Source organism: Phodopus roborovskii, unplaced genomic scaffold (assembly GCF_943737965.1).
Source record: "Phodopus roborovskii unplaced genomic scaffold, PHOROB, whole genome shotgun sequence".
In the NCBI taxonomy this organism is placed as follows: domain Eukaryota; kingdom Metazoa; phylum Chordata; class Mammalia; order Rodentia; family Cricetidae; genus Phodopus; species Phodopus roborovskii.
Window position 1 is genome coordinate 8,551,778 of NW_026126599.1, and position 15,395 is coordinate 8,567,172.

The window sequence follows — 15,395 nt, forward strand, 5'->3', positions numbered from 1 at the left end:
AATGAATGGACCATTACACAAAGCCATAATTGGTTAAAATGCCGAGAACAAGTGGCTGTGAGGTGTCAGCCCTTACACCTAAGCTTCAGGGACTGTAATAGATGAGGGGGTGGAGTGATTATAAGAGCCAGAGGACAGGGAATTCTGCTGGAAGATAATGTCTGCGAGTTACAACAGAGACAGAGAAGTGGCACCCATGAGTTCTCAACAATATGGCCACCTAAACAAGACCTGCATAAGGGCAACACCTATAGACATGAAATCTCACAAGGCTCTACTCCTAGATGAATAATTACAGGTAAATAACGGCTGCTGAGAGGGAGACTCAGTCTTCTTAAGTGAGAATTCCTGATTATCAACCCCCAAAGGTTAGCCCTAAGCATATGTATATACCAGGAATATTAAGTAATCTCCATAGGTTGTATGTGTATACATAAATGTATAACAATAATAATTACAGAAGAAGCTACTGATTTGAGAGGGGGTGAGGGGGGTCATGGAAGGAGTTGGAGGAGGAGAGGGAGCCATGAAAATAGTGAAAATACAGTACTTTCATGAACTTCTCAGAAAAAGAACATTTAAAGAGGCCACAGGAAGAATATTCATCCACTCACTCTTCTTGTGAGAATTCTTTCCACCAATAGGGTACCAGCCTTGGGGCGTGGCCTGGAGTGCTATGTGAGGACTGGAAAGGCTGAAGGAGAAAGCATGCTCTCTCTTGCTCGCTCTCTCCTGCTCTGGTTTGTGCTTGGCATGGTGGGAAACCCACGCATTCGAGAAGCAGTGTGGGGCCAGTGGCAGCTTCAGTCTTACTCTCTATCCATGTCTGTCCTTTTTTCATTGCACCCCTTAACAAATCAGTTTTTATTACCTCTGTGAGTTCCCACATCACACTCTCATTCACTCTGGTGGTGTATGGATTCTGTCTTCAAAGGCTTGAGGCATCCGTGGAAAGTGGTGATACCAAGGCATAGACACGGAATCTGATGCCTTAAGAGCGTGATGTGTAGAGGCATCATGTCATGAGACAACAGGGGTGATACATTATCTGGGGGTGAGGCTGTAAAGGGGTTTGAGCAAAACATGGTATTTGAGATTGGCCTTGAAGGTGAACACGAGTCAGAGGAGAAGGAAGACAGATGAAGAAGGGGTGTCTTTGTGAAGAGCAGACATCCGGGGAGGGAGCAGCTGGGGTTCAGTGGGGCCTGACCAACTTTGGAAGAAGGGGTAGGAATAAGAGCCTTGCCTCTGTGCGTGGGCCCACCTGGAAAGGCTCACAGGGCCCAACTCTGAAAGCCAAAGGACTTAAGCATAAGAGAGGCACAATCCACGCCCCCCCCAAAAAAAAACAATCAAAATTAAAACCAACTCACACTTTCAGGACATAATCTACCAGTGGCAGAGAATTATTTGACCCTGGGCAGGGAGGTGGGGGACAGGGTCATCTAAGACCATTGGAAAACACAGATATTTACACTACAATTTGTAAGAGCATCAAAATTACAGTTATGAAGTAGCAATGAAAATAACTTTATAATTTTATGGTTGGGGTCACCATAACAGGAGGAATTGTATTAAAGGGTCACAGTGTTAGGAAGGTTGAGAACCTCTGGCTTAAGGCATGGGGACAAACTATTGGCTTCTATTAATATATGGGTAGAAAGAAGATAGAGTTGGTACAGCTGTTGTGGGGAGGGTGGCATCTGCATTTTCTGAGTGCATTGGGAGAAACCTGCACAGATGTCTGGAGATTAAAGAATAACTCAGTTCTATTCAAAACAGCTGGAGAGATGACTCAGCAGTAAAGAGTGTGTCCTGCTCCTTCAGAGGACCCACATCAGGCAACTCACACCCACCTGCAACTCTGGGTCCAGGATCCTCTGGCCTCTGCAGACACCTGCTCTCATGTGTACATACCACCACCCCCACCAAATAAATGTAATCAAAGATAATAAAAATTTGAAAATGCTAATACTTAAGGTAGGGAGATACCAGGAGCATAAATAAAAATTTCTAGAAAGAATGTGTGTATATAGGTATTTCTTTACGCATTAGAGTTGGTATGCTCTTGAAAACTTTGAGTTACTTCTTTTATAAAATTATTATTTATACAAGATTTATAGGTGTGTAATATCTTGCAATATACTTAGCAGTGACTTCCAATCAGTTTCTGATGTTCTGTGATTATTTTTTCTTTCAATAGAGGTACAGGCATAAATTGAGTTGGAGTTAAAAAAAAAAAAAAGGACCCTCCCTACAACACAACATCCAAGTTAATCCTCATATCTCACAGATTGCTCTGAATGTTAAAACTACGAAACAGTGTAGAAATCTGGTAACTCTGGATGCTCTGGTGGCCTCTGAGACCATCCACAGTCTCAGGTGGCAGGGAGCCCCAGAGCTCACTGGGTTCTACCAGAACAAAAGGTCATTTATGCACCCTAGCTCAAAGGGTCACCGAGCCTGCTCAGGTGGAATCAGGTGTTCTTAACAAGGCAAATCCTCTTGAGGCAGGCAAATTCTGAGTGTTAACCCTCAGTAATGGAGTGTGCTGAACAGTTTTACTGACTTCTAACACACTGTGATCCCTGTAAGGAGGCCTAGGAAACAGGCTGACCTAGTTGCAAGCTGGTTTGTTGTATGTTTAAAGGAGAGAAGATGGTGTTCACTTTGTATAGGAAAAGCCTCCCCAGACTACAGCTTTTCTAGAAAGACCCATTCTACCAGAGCCAAACTGAAACAATTAAGAAAAAAAAAAGAAGATATATGAAGCTCTATTTATATCAGTGCACAAGACTTATTTAAGTATATATTTACATATATAAACATAACATGTATACATAATTATTTATTTATCACCAGGCATAGGCTGTTGGCTCTCATGGCCTTTCAGGATGACCACAGGCTTAAAGGAAGTAATCTCGATGGACTTGGATTTTGATGAGCCGTTTGATTGGTTTTGGGAGGTCAATGACAGGTCTGGGGGGGGCAGGGGGAAGAAAGAGCATGTATGTCCAGACACTGGAAAGAGCAGAATTGCCCAACATGAATCTGAAGACCCACTGTGACTGGCAGAGATGGCAGTACAATGAGAGAGCACGTACCAAGAAATCTCGGACAGGAAGGTGACCGACCACAAGGCCTTTCAAAAGCAGGCACTCTAGCCCGCCACAGTGACACATGCCTGCAACCCCGATATTGACATAAGGCCCAAGAGTTTGAGGCTGTACTGGGTTATATAGTAAGACCTTGTCTCCAGATAAAACCAGAACAAATAACAGGGTGTTGTGGTTAAAGCCTTTCATCCTAGCACCCAGAAGGCAGAGGATCTCTGAGTTCAAGGCCAGCCTGATCTACCTAGAGAGGCCCAAATTAGCTAGGGTAGCATAGTAGAACTTTATCTAAACAAAACAATAAGAAAGTCAATAAGCAAGCAAAGCAAAAAAGTATAAAAGTTGCTGGGTGGTGGTGGCCCATGCCTTTAGTGTCAGCACTCAGGAGGCAAAGGCAGGCTGAGTCTGAGACCAGCCTGATCTACAGAGCGAGTTCCAGGTTGGCAAGGACTACACAGAGATACCTTGTCTCAAAAAACAATAATAAAACAAGAGTTGCTTTTACTGAGTATATTAACCCTAAATTCAGCTCTCTCCAGATAGCCGGGAAATTTGCGTGTAGACACTTTTATGGTTGAGCTTTGTTCACAGAAACCAAGGAAGGAACTTGAATTTCACTTCTGACTCCACAGAAGAAAGACAGTGAGACAGAAACCCATAAATGGCTGAGTGGAACAGGGAGAACATTAGTAGAAGCAAGCAAGGGAGCCGGATGACACCATACCTTTGAAAAGCACAGAAATCATGGGGTCTGACCGGAGACTGTCTACAGGCACTGAGGGGAAGCTTGCTTGATTTTTATATAGCCCAGGAGAGCATGTTGGGAGACTCCACCCAGCCCCACCTCTCCCATTGCAGACCCACCCCCGAGAAAGCCCACCATCCCAGCATCCATGGCTCCTCCCTCAGAGATGCTCAAGACCATGTTCAAAGGCTTTCTGAGGTGCAGTCTTCTGATCAGCCATGTGGTTTTCTCTTTTCCCCAGACCATCCAGAAAGTTGCTTTGCTCATTAAACCTGGAGTTTTAATTCTACATTCGGCTTGGTTTGATTGGCTGTGTAGGCAGAGAGGTTTAGTATCGGGGTACAAAAACCTTTCAGAGCAAAATGCCCCCAACTTACATTTGGGTTCTTTTGATTCTCTTCTGCTATTGTTCTTTTCTGGCTTTGTTTCCTTTTAGTAGCAGTCTCTCTTTCTCTCCCCCCTCCCCTCTGTGTGCACGTGCACGCGCACAATGGGAGGGCAAAGAGGCTAAGCAGTCTACACTGAGCAGCCTCCCCAGCCTCCACTAAGGTTCACCAAATCAAAGGAAGCAATGCCTTCTTTATCTTCACATTCCAGAACTTAGTGAGTTTAGGTTATTTGTTTACAAATGTGTTCTCTTTTTCTTTTCCAAATATTTATTAACATTCACCACTTCTCCATCGATACATGGGCTTTCAGGAGGATAGCTTTTAGAACTGAAGACCATACAGAACAATAAGGCAACATCTTTTGGTAAGGCTAACTGAAATCTGATCACCCACAGAACAGAAGTGAACCCTCTCCTTGCACAGTGCTCACTTTTCAATGACAGAAGAAAAATTTCCATCTCTAGTCATTTTGCTCTTTTAACCAAGAGGCATCCCTCCCCCCCTTGTGACAGGGTTTCTCTGTAGGTCTACCTGTCCTAGAACTCACTCCATAGACCAGGCTGGCCTCAAACTCAGAGATCAACTTTCCTCTGCTTCCTAAGTGCTGAGATTAAAGGCATGTGCCACCACCTCCTCTTCTTGTTTTTCTTTTCTTTTCTTTTTCTTTTTTTTCTTTTTTTTTTTTTTTTTTTTTTTTTTTTTTTTTTTTTGAGTCTGTATATCCTCATAGCCACTGTTGGCCTGGAACATACTATGTAGACCAGGCTGACCTTGAACTCCACAGAGATCTATAGCTTCTGCAGAACTGGAATTAAAGGTGTGTGCCACCATGCCTGGCTGATTTATGATTAGAGATCTAGTTATGTTGTGTGTAGGAAAGTGGTACTTTTAAAATTTTAACTATTAAAACACATGGTTGAAAATCTTTTGATTATACAATTTTGAACATGGAAATGAACATAAAACTACTAGTGAAGGTGAACCCTAAACTACAAAGTTGTATTTTTTTTTTTTTTGTGCCCTGTATTAAATTTTCTTTCTTAATCTTTACCAGGTTATTTTGTGAGATATGCCTGAGTTTCCTCAGAGAGAAAGAGTCAGGATTTTAGTCAACAAGAACAATGAACTAAGGCTTGTCTTTTCACCTCCAGAGACATATTTATATGGGAGTCCAGAGAGTTCTTCCTATCTCTGAGGAAAATCAAACCCTTTCTCTCCCACATGATGTTGTTTTCTTCAACGAAATACATATTTTCTGTCTGAAGAACAGACTGACAAATGAGATCACCTAAGAAATGGATGCTGCAACCCATGTGTCTTCCTCCAGTGCACTCTCCCTCCAGTGCACTCTCCCTCCAGTGCACTCAGCTTCCAGTGCACTCTCCCTCCAGTGCACTCTCCCCCCCCCCCCCAGTGCACTCAGCCTCCAGTGCACTCTCCCTCCAGTGCACTCAGCCTCCAGTGCACTCTCTCTCCAGTGTACTCAGCTTCCAGTGCACTCTCCCTCCAGTGCACTCTCTCTCCAGTGCACTCTCCCTCCAGTGCACTCTCCCCCCAGTGCACTCAGCCTCCAGTGCACTCTCTCTCCAGTGCACTCTCCCTCCAGTGCACTCTCCCCCCAGTGCACTCAGCCTCCAGTGCACTCTCCCCCCAGTGCACTCAGCCTCCAGTGCACTCTCCCTCCAGTGCACTCTCTCCCCAGTGCACTCAGCCTCCAGTGCACTCTCCCCCCAGTGCACTCAGCCTCCAGTGCACTCTCTCTCCAGTGCACTCAGTCTCCAGTGCACTCTCCCCCCAGTGAACTCTCCCCCCAGTGAACTCTCTCTCCAGTGCACTCTCCCCCCAGTGAACTCTCTCTCCAGTGCACTCTCCCTCCAGTGCACTCTTCCCCCCCAGTGCACTCTCCCTCCCCCAGTGCACTCTCCCCCCAGTGAACTCTCTCTCCAGGGCACACTCTCTCCAGTGCACTCAGCCTCCAGTGCACTCTCCCTCCAGTGCACTCTCCCTCCTGGGCACTCTCCCCCCAGTGAACTCTCTCTCCAGGGCACTCAGCCTCCAGTGCACTCTCCCCCCCCCTGCCAGTGCACTCTCCCTCCAGTGCACTCTCCCTCCAGTGCACTCTCCCTCCAGTGCACTCTCCCTCCAGTGCACTCTCTCTCCAGTGCACTCTCCCTCCAGTGCACTCATCCTCCAGTGCACTCTCCCCCCCCAGTGCACTCATCCTCCAGTGCACTCTCCCCCCCAGTGCACTCTCCCTCCAGTGCACTCTCCCTCCAGTGCACTCTCCCTCCAGTGCACTCATCCTCCAGTGCACTCCCCCCCCCCCCAGTGCACTCTCCCTCCAGTGCACTCTCCCTCCAGTGCACTCATCCTCCAGTGCACTCTCCCCCCCCCAGTGCACTCTCCCTCCAGTGCACTCTCCCTCCAGGGCACACTCTCTCCAGTGCACTCAGCCTCCAGTATCTGGGCAGCAGTGAAGGACATACGATGTTAGTCATGGTAGGGTGATGCCTGGACCTACAAGAAAAGTGTGGGTGCCTTTCAATCTTTCCCTTTCTGCCCACAGATATTCCAGGTGTCCCCACTGGGTCTCTGTGAGAAATATGTCACAGATGGACTCTGGCAGAGCCCGATGCAAGCTATCTGACAAAGAATGCCTTCAATCTGACCTTCTCTGAGGATATTTTCACAATTTATTGGATCTTTGATTCTGTGTTGTGTTTCCTACCAAGGGAGTTACTTTCTTGTACATGTTTTTAAACCCAAAATTCAAAACTCGTCAATGCCTTTCTACAATTAAAACCATAGAAGATAATCTTCAAGACTCAAAGTCACACTTGTAAAATTAATAAGTAGGAAGACACAAGGCCCAGGGAACACCATGGGGGAAGGCGATAGAAGGATTGTAAGCCAGATGACCAGGGCACTTTTTGGGACAGAGTGTTTTTAGATGAGACAGGGAAGCTCATGAAATATCAATAATATGGTCACTTAAACAAGGCGCATAATGATAATACCAGTCAACATAGCAGTGTAGGTTGCAGAACTTTCACAGGGCCCACTTCTAAATGAAGGTGGGGGAAATCCACTTTCACCAGGGTCCAGACTCCAGAGAGGGTACCCAGTCCCTCTCTGTACCCAGCCCTAAACATAAGTACATATGAGCAACACTAAATGGTCTCAGTAGGTTGTGTATGTGTGTAATAATAGTTACAGAAAAAGGTCATACATGTGAGAGGGATGGACAGGCATGGGAGGAGTTGAAGGAGAGAGGGAGGGATAGAAATGATGTATTCACACACAGCACCCATGTATGAAACTCCCAAAATATAAATTTAAATAAAAAATAATGTCTATTGGGGAGGTACCACAAGTCTTTTAGACTTTGAAAAATGACCATAACAAATGACTAAAACAGCTATTGGTGTTCAGACTTGGCAAGATCCCAGGTTGAAGATTCCAAAGGGCATAAAAAAAAAATGCCATTTTCCCAAAAATCAAGTAATAATAATTTAGAATATAATTTAATTCAGAATATATTTATTTTATTATATTACATGTTATGTATTATATAATCTTTGTAATAATATATAATTTAGAGTATAATCATTCAAAATATAATAATTTAGTGGAGTATTTCTATGGTTTGCATGTTTCTTCCAAACCTGTGCTGGTTTAATTTGGGGGGCGTGGTAATAAAAGGCAGGGATTTAGCTAACTCTGGTGGAAGCCTCTGTCATGCCAGCCTGTAGGACTGAGTCTGAGACCACATAGCAGATTCTGCCTCAAGGATAAAGCAAAATACACAGACAAGTGGGCAGGAGCAGAGACCCTGAGAACAGATTAATGCTAATATTTTGTGAATGGGTTAGGAGTGGCTTCTAATAAAGGAGTAAGTCTCTCTCCTCTCCCTACCCCCCCCCCCCCATCCAAGACTACTACTTAATCACATTGCTTAAACACTAACAGGAGAAACACTGACATTGCTATTCTGGATAAAATTCATGGCATTTCACATTCTATAATTTTATTTAAAAGTCCCAAGATACTCCACAGTCTATTACACAACATTGAAACAGATCTTAGGAACCAGCCTGTTCAGTAATGAGTAGCATGCAGCAATGTGGTCCATTGAGATTGTAATTACAGTGTAAGGAGATTAAGGGTTCACAAACACTGTGGTTCAGGGAAGGGGCAGGGTTCCGGCTGACTGACTAATGTGGATCGTGTGTAGCCCTTTCACACATTAATGCATTTCATGGTGTTTTAAATCCTAAACGTCCACATTAAAAGAAGCTAAGCTCATAAATATGTAACCCAACTTGGGCTCCCGATAGAGCAGTGGACTTCGGAACACTTTCCATCTCCCTCCACACACTCTACTTTCAAAGACAGCAAAGGCAGCCTGCATTGTTCCTGTGTGGGGAATTAAGTTACCTATGTTAAGAATGCTTGACTCTCTTGCCCAGTGATAGCGCAGGGAGATGTGGTCACTGTGATAGCAGTGTGGTTCAGATCACACAGGGGGCAAAAAACCCACACAAAGGCCCCTCCCCCTTACTGTTTAGATGTCTCAGCACCCCCCCCCCCACACACACATACACTGTTTAGATGTCTCAGCATCCCCCATCTCTCCCACTTTCCTATGAGACCCCCACAGATTTAGGTATTTGTGACCCATTTGCTGTTTTGCAGAGCTGATAACCCACCCATACCCTCTTCTCCCTCTTACTTCATTGGATCTCTTGTTAAACTATTCAGGAATGGTCAGAAGAACCTTTTAAAGAGACATACTCATGAAAAGCATCAATTCCACTCACTGCTCCCTCCCTTTCTAACTAAGTAAAGTGACATCTAGGAAGCTTCCCATTTGCTCCAGGCAAGCACAGATACAGGTCCATATCTGTAGATGCTCTTGCCCTGCTATGTCAACAAACCTTTCATAATAGACACTTCATCTATTCTCTCCTTCATCTACTGCCTCCCTCCTGGGTGGGACAGCCACATTATCTTATTTCTATTGTCTTTTTTTTTTTTTTTTTTTTTTTTAATATTCCCTGGCTGCCTGTGACAAATTCGATCATTTGAAAAGTAAGAACAGAACTGGAAGCTGGAGAGAAGGCTTGGTAGTTCAGAATACTGGCTGCTTTTGCCTAGGCTCTGAGTTCAGTTCTGGCACTCACATGTGAGTCACAACCATCTGTGATTCCAATCCCAGGAGAGCTGATGCCCTCTTCTGGCCTGCTTAGGTACTACATGTACACAACATACATGCAGACAAAACACTCATACATATAAGAAAACATTTAAATTGTCTATCAAGACTTGTAGAACTTGGTTTTTAGGTGTGGAACAATGGTCTTGCAAAAAAAAAAAGAGACAGGCCCTCTTAGAGGTGATAAAATGTTGTCTAAAAGATGTTCAGGTTTTGTTGAACAGAGGCTGTCTTGTATTCCCCCATTTACCTTTGAGTGTATACTCTTGATACTTGGAATCTTAAAATAATGCTTCAGGATCTGGAAAGATGGCTCGGTGGTCAAGAGCACTGGCTGCCCTTCCAAAGGACCCTTGTTGAGTTTCCAGAACCCACATAGTGGCTTGCAACCATCTCTGATGCCCTCTGTTGGCCTCCAAGGGCACTGCAGGCTTGTGGCGCACAGACATGTACAAGTGCTCCCCCCACATACATGTTATCTGCAAAGCAACAAATGGAACGAGCAGTGTTTGGGTCAGACCCAGTTAAAGCAGTTAATTCAGAACCATAAATACAGTTCGAGACATACATATTTCCAGAGGGCTACCTTATGTAGTAGACATAAACACACATGCATGCTCCACAAGGAAAGCACCTTCAAAGTGAGCCAGGAATCGGAAGTTTTCTGCCTGCACTTGCTCCCAGTCAGTCTGTATATGTATAAAAATATTTCTCCTTGTTTATATGCAAATAGGCGATAAATTAAAAAAAAATACCATAGTTATTAGCATTTTGTTCTTCAAACAGGTGGTGGAGCATCATTAAATTTGATTTAATATAAATATAAAACAAAGTCAAAACTTTATTCCCTTATTACGTTTGACAATAAGTAAATTTTGCTTTTAATTAAGTGGCTTCCTAAAGAAGACATTGGACCAGATAGGCAGGGTGTGGCTGCTGGAGAGGTGGTGGCATGGCACGTGACACACATCACACCAGCTTTCCCCCTGGTCTGCCAACTTCAGCAGCATGTAAGCACCTCCACAGGAGAAGCACTGGAGTGGGTGTTGTGGGGACAGTGCAGAGGAGGGAGCCACAGCTGCTGTCACCATGCCATCATGGCCACCGAGTCTGAAGTGACTGAGTACAACCCCAGGAAACACTTTTGTAACAGTGTTTATGAAGGGCCTGGCCAAACTCTCCATTGTCTCCAGAGATGTCACTGACCTTCCACCCACTGTTCCTCTCTGTGGGACGCTGAGATGACAAAAAATAGAGCAGAGAACATAGCTCAGGTGAATACCCAGCATCAGAAGTGGGACCAGAACAGTTTCAGATGGCAGAAGGTTTGAGGAGACACACGACAGGACCCAACTCAGATTAGGTTCAGTTATGGACCCAGCTTCTATACAAAGTCTGGAGGCTAAGTTACATAATATTTTAGCCTAGGTTTTGATTTAGGTCATGACATTACAGGAAGCCAGGTAGAGCATTCCCACATGAGGTGTCACATTAACACCCAAAATGTTTCATAGTCAGGAACAGTCTGGATCTGATGTTTGGATTGAGGGTGTTCAACCTGGAGCAGGGTGTGGTGGTGCACACCTTTCTCCTAGGGAGGCAAAGGAAGGTGGATCTCTGTGAGTTTGAGGCCAGTCTGGTCTTCACAGTGAGAACAAAGCAAAACAAAGAAAAAATAACAACAACCACAGCAACAACAAAACCTTTGGGCTAGCCCAGCTCCACAGTCTCCTGGGTAGAGGCTCTGAGTGTAGCCTGTTTGCTTGCCCATCTCCGCAGTTCCCTGGGCAGAGGCTGCTCACCTTAAGAGCAGTCAGAAAGCATCTTCCTGCTGTAGTTCTCATACCTACCATAATTTCCTAAAAAACAAAACAAAACAAAAAAAAAAAAACAAAAACAAACAAACAAAAAAAAACCCTCACACAGCAAGAGATGGGATAAATCAGTTTTACATAAGAAATGGCAAAAGCTACTTGCTTATAACGTGTGTATGTGCACACTTGAGTGTATTGTGTGTTGAATTGTGTGCATTTTTCATTTATTTTACATACTGACCTGCTTCTACTCTCCCTTCTCCTCCTGTTCCCTCCCCAACCCAACAAGTAACTCTCCTCCCCCCAATCCATTTCTCCTCTGTCTCCACGCAGAAAGGGGTAGGCCTCCCATAGGAGTCAACAAAGCATGGCATCAAGGCTGGGCAAGGGAGGCAATCCAGCACAAGCCAGCTTAAGCAACAAGGACAGGTCCTGATCCCACTACTGGGAGCCCCACAAACAGACCAAGTTACATACCTATCACACAAATGCAGACAACCTAGGTCCGTCCCATGCAGGCTCCCTAGCTGACAGCCAGAGTTGAACTGAGAGGAATGTAGACATCGAACAGCCAGTGTGTCCAGGCTTAGGGCAGGTGACTCTAATTTGTCCAGTATCAAGGTGACAGCGGTGGACAGAGTCCATCTCCTGATGCTGTGCCCATAGAAGGAACTATGGGCAGAAATAGGCCAACAAGCTGGGTCCAGCTGCACAGACCTGTCACCCCAGCTGCTCTGGAAGCTGATAGGAGGATTACAGATCCAAGGCAGCCTGGCCTACAGTGATATCAAGGCCAGACTGATCAACTTAGTTTAGTGGACCTTGTCTCAAAATACAAAGCAAAAAGAGGGGTCTGGAGGGATGGATGAGCAGTTAAGGTCTTCCAGAGGACCCAAGTTCAGTTTCTGGCACCTATATCAGGGTCTACAGCCCCTGTAACCCTAGTTCTAGAGGAGCTGACACCCTCTCCAGCCTCCACTGGCATCTGTCTACATGTATATACATACACACATACATGCACACACATACACACATACATGAATACACACACACCCAAACACACTCACATACATGCACACACATACACACACACACACACACACACACACATACATGCATTCGCAAACACCCATACACACACACACACATGCACACATACATACACAAATAAAAGTCTTTTAAAAAAGTTATAAAGAGGTCTGGGGTAGGGTACTTGCCCAGAACATGCATGAGGTACTATGTTCAAATCTTAGAAATGCAAACACCACTAACCAACCAACCAACCAACCAAACAAACAAAGAAACAAAGACACAAACAAATGCTCCACAAACAGCACAGGGCCAGATATGAGAATATAGTGGGTTCTAGCAACCTATGAGGAGGCTGGTAGCATACAGGGTCAACTGAGGGCACTGTCTAGCCCACAGCCCAGCTCCTCAGGCCTCAGTAACCCTTTCCCACTTTGCCAAGTCAGTTCTGTCAACTCAGTGTCAGAAAGGGAAATTTCCACAAAGTCCAGGATAAGAGGCTGCGCCCATCAGGGCCTGGTGACTGTGTGGCAAGGCAGGGATCATGGCTGCAGGCCCAAGGTGCCCTAAGACTGTGGTGGAGCAGAGGCTGGGCTGAAGATAGTGAGAGAAAGCTGAAGGGCGTTGACATATGTAAATCCAGGTCTGACTACCAGCCAACATCAGCAGGGAGGGAGAAAAAGCAGGTGATTGTAGAAGAAATGTCTGAGAACCAACCCCTTCCATCCCCAGCCCATCAGAAAGTGATTCCTGATCGCCATGGATATCAGGAAAACAGGGCCAGTGTGAGCGCTTGGTTCCCGTTCTAGCGTGCTATTGCTGTGAAAAGACACCCTGACCACAGAAACTCCTATAAAGGAAATTATTTAACTGGGGCTGCCTTACAGTTTCAAAGGCTTAGTTCATTGTCATCATGGCAAGGAGCATGGCAGGCAGACATGGTGCTGGAAATTTGCTTGAAGGTTCAACATCCAGATCCACAGGCAGAAGGAAGAGCCCCTGGGTCTGGCTTTGGGTTCAAGCTTCCTTTAACAAGGCCACACCTTCCAATCCTTTCAAACAGGGCCACCCCCTAAGCATTCTTACTCAAACCACCAAATCACCACTGGGAGGTCACAGTGACGCCGGGTCCAAAGATGGCTTTACCTTAGACATCCAAATGCTACCCCTCCTAGCAGCCTTCATCTCATCCTCCCCTTCACCCAGTACATTCAAAGGCTCACACCCTCTGGCCCATTGTAACCTTGGTCTTCTCATCCCCCACCAAAAGAGCACAATGCCAGAGAGACAGCAGGAAGAAATAGGAAAGTAACAGCTCCACAAAATAGTGTCTCTCTTTAGTGGTGGTGGAGGTGGTGGTGGTGGTGTGTGTGTGGTTTGTGTGTGTGTGTGTGGTGTGTGTATAGTGTATGTGTATGTGTGTATGGTGTGTGAATGTGTATGTGTGTGTGTGGTGTGTGTGTGTGTGTGTGATATGGGGGAGGAGTTGTAAGAGCACAGATTTGGATTTGATTCTCGGCACTTACACTGTGTCCCACAACTACTTGTAACTCTAGTCCCCAAGCATGAAAGTGATGCAGACATACCCAAAGGCAAAACACTCATGGACAAAAATAAAAATAAAAGAAATGTAACTTTGGTTTGTGATCTGGCTTCCCTACCTCCCCAAATCATTTTCTAGTTAGTTGCCTAAGCCAGTATGAAGTGTCAGCTACTAGGGAAATTAGAATACCTTTTATGAAATAATACTGGACTGAATTATTCTCCCATTTTCTAACATAACAGAGCCAGCCCTCAGCATTGTCACTCATCTACTTTACATTAAAAAAAAAAAAAAACCCTACAAAATAAATAAAACAATGAACGACAACAAAAAGGCTACATCCAATTTTCCCTAGAAATTCCAATGCAAATGATACTGAAATCAAGCCATGCAAATAATTCAGACTGCAGAGCTCACTTAGCTCAGCTGGGTGAACAGTTAGGCTTCGCTGCAGCAGGTGTCTTCCTCTCTCTACAAACTCACTGCAGACCACCAAAGGCCAATGTCAGGATCCCTTGTCAAGACTGAGGTTCATGCTTCTCCAGTCACCTACTACATTTCCCAGACCCCACTGCTGAATTGAGCCTGTGACTACAAATGGTCTCAGGCTCTGGTGCAGGGTTGGAATTTGAAGCACGCGCAGAGTTCTTATTGCTGGTGGTTTCTGGTGCACACACAACATCATCTTCACTCAACAATCCGATCTTGGGCAGGAAATGCTACACAGAATTCTTAGGGTTGCAAGCCCGTGGATGCTAACAAATTAAAACAGCATAGCTACCTCTCCACAACAGATCCTGGAAGGACTCACAGCCAATCAGATCAAAGGCAAAAGACACAGAGCTCTGAAATGCAAAGACAGTTGGAAGTCTTGAAGAATATAATTGGAAGGTGGTCTGATTCCTTAAGGCCATATTTATTTGGTATTTCCAGTTTTCAAAAGTGCCCTAAGTTAGTTTCAATTTGATTGTATATGTTACATAATTGTTGTTTGTTTGTTTGCTTCATTTTTAACAAGAAAACATGCATTCAAACAATTCCTACCTGGGAATATGGATGGTCTCTTTTTGGGGCGCCTCAGGTGAAAAGGTTCCAAGTTTCTGATGTTTCTTTGAAGTTTTCCTTTAATGTGATTTCCGATGGGAAGTTCAGGCGGCAGGCTGCTCCGTCTCAATGATTTATACTCATTTTGCGATGAATTTAACTTGTTCCTTGTTCTGGAATATAAATGACTGTCATCAACTGCCATTGTAGTAGATTCATTGGAGGGTCTGACCAAAGCTCTCCGAAGCCAAACCCAGCGGCAGCCAGAGCCACCTCCTGCCCCAGCTCCCCAGCCTGGAAGTTCTCATGCTTGGCCCTACACTTGTTTGGGAAGCTTAACAAGTTGGTGGGCGGAGACTTGAACAGGTGTAGAATTACTAAATAGCCCCTCCCTCTACAGTCAATAGCACAGGGGTGGGGTTGGAGGGGTGGGGGTGTGTCCAGAATAAATCATTTGGTGCTGGAGACTAGGGAATCAGAACAGATGTGACACACAGGCGTAC

General features: G+C 45.1%; 1 protein-coding gene across 5 annotated transcripts in view; it reads right to left on the reverse strand.

The window, feature by feature from the left end:
• Fry (FRY microtubule binding protein) overlaps positions 1-15,395 on the reverse strand; it is a 356,445-nt gene that overhangs the window by 263,221 nt on the left and 77,829 nt on the right. For 3 of the 5 annotated variants that reach the window (XM_051205268.1, XM_051205269.1, XM_051205266.1), the window contains exon 1: positions 14,893-15,181. The exons of 1 other annotated variant lie outside the window; for it this stretch is intronic. In XM_051205268.1, the coding sequence (XP_051061225.1) occupies positions 14,893-15,097 (205 nt within the window). In that variant the 5' untranslated portion in view covers positions 15,098-15,181. Of the gene's footprint in view, positions 1-14,892; positions 15,182-15,395 lie in introns of those variants that run through there. One more of the 5 variants, XM_051205273.1, reaches the window with a different exon arrangement.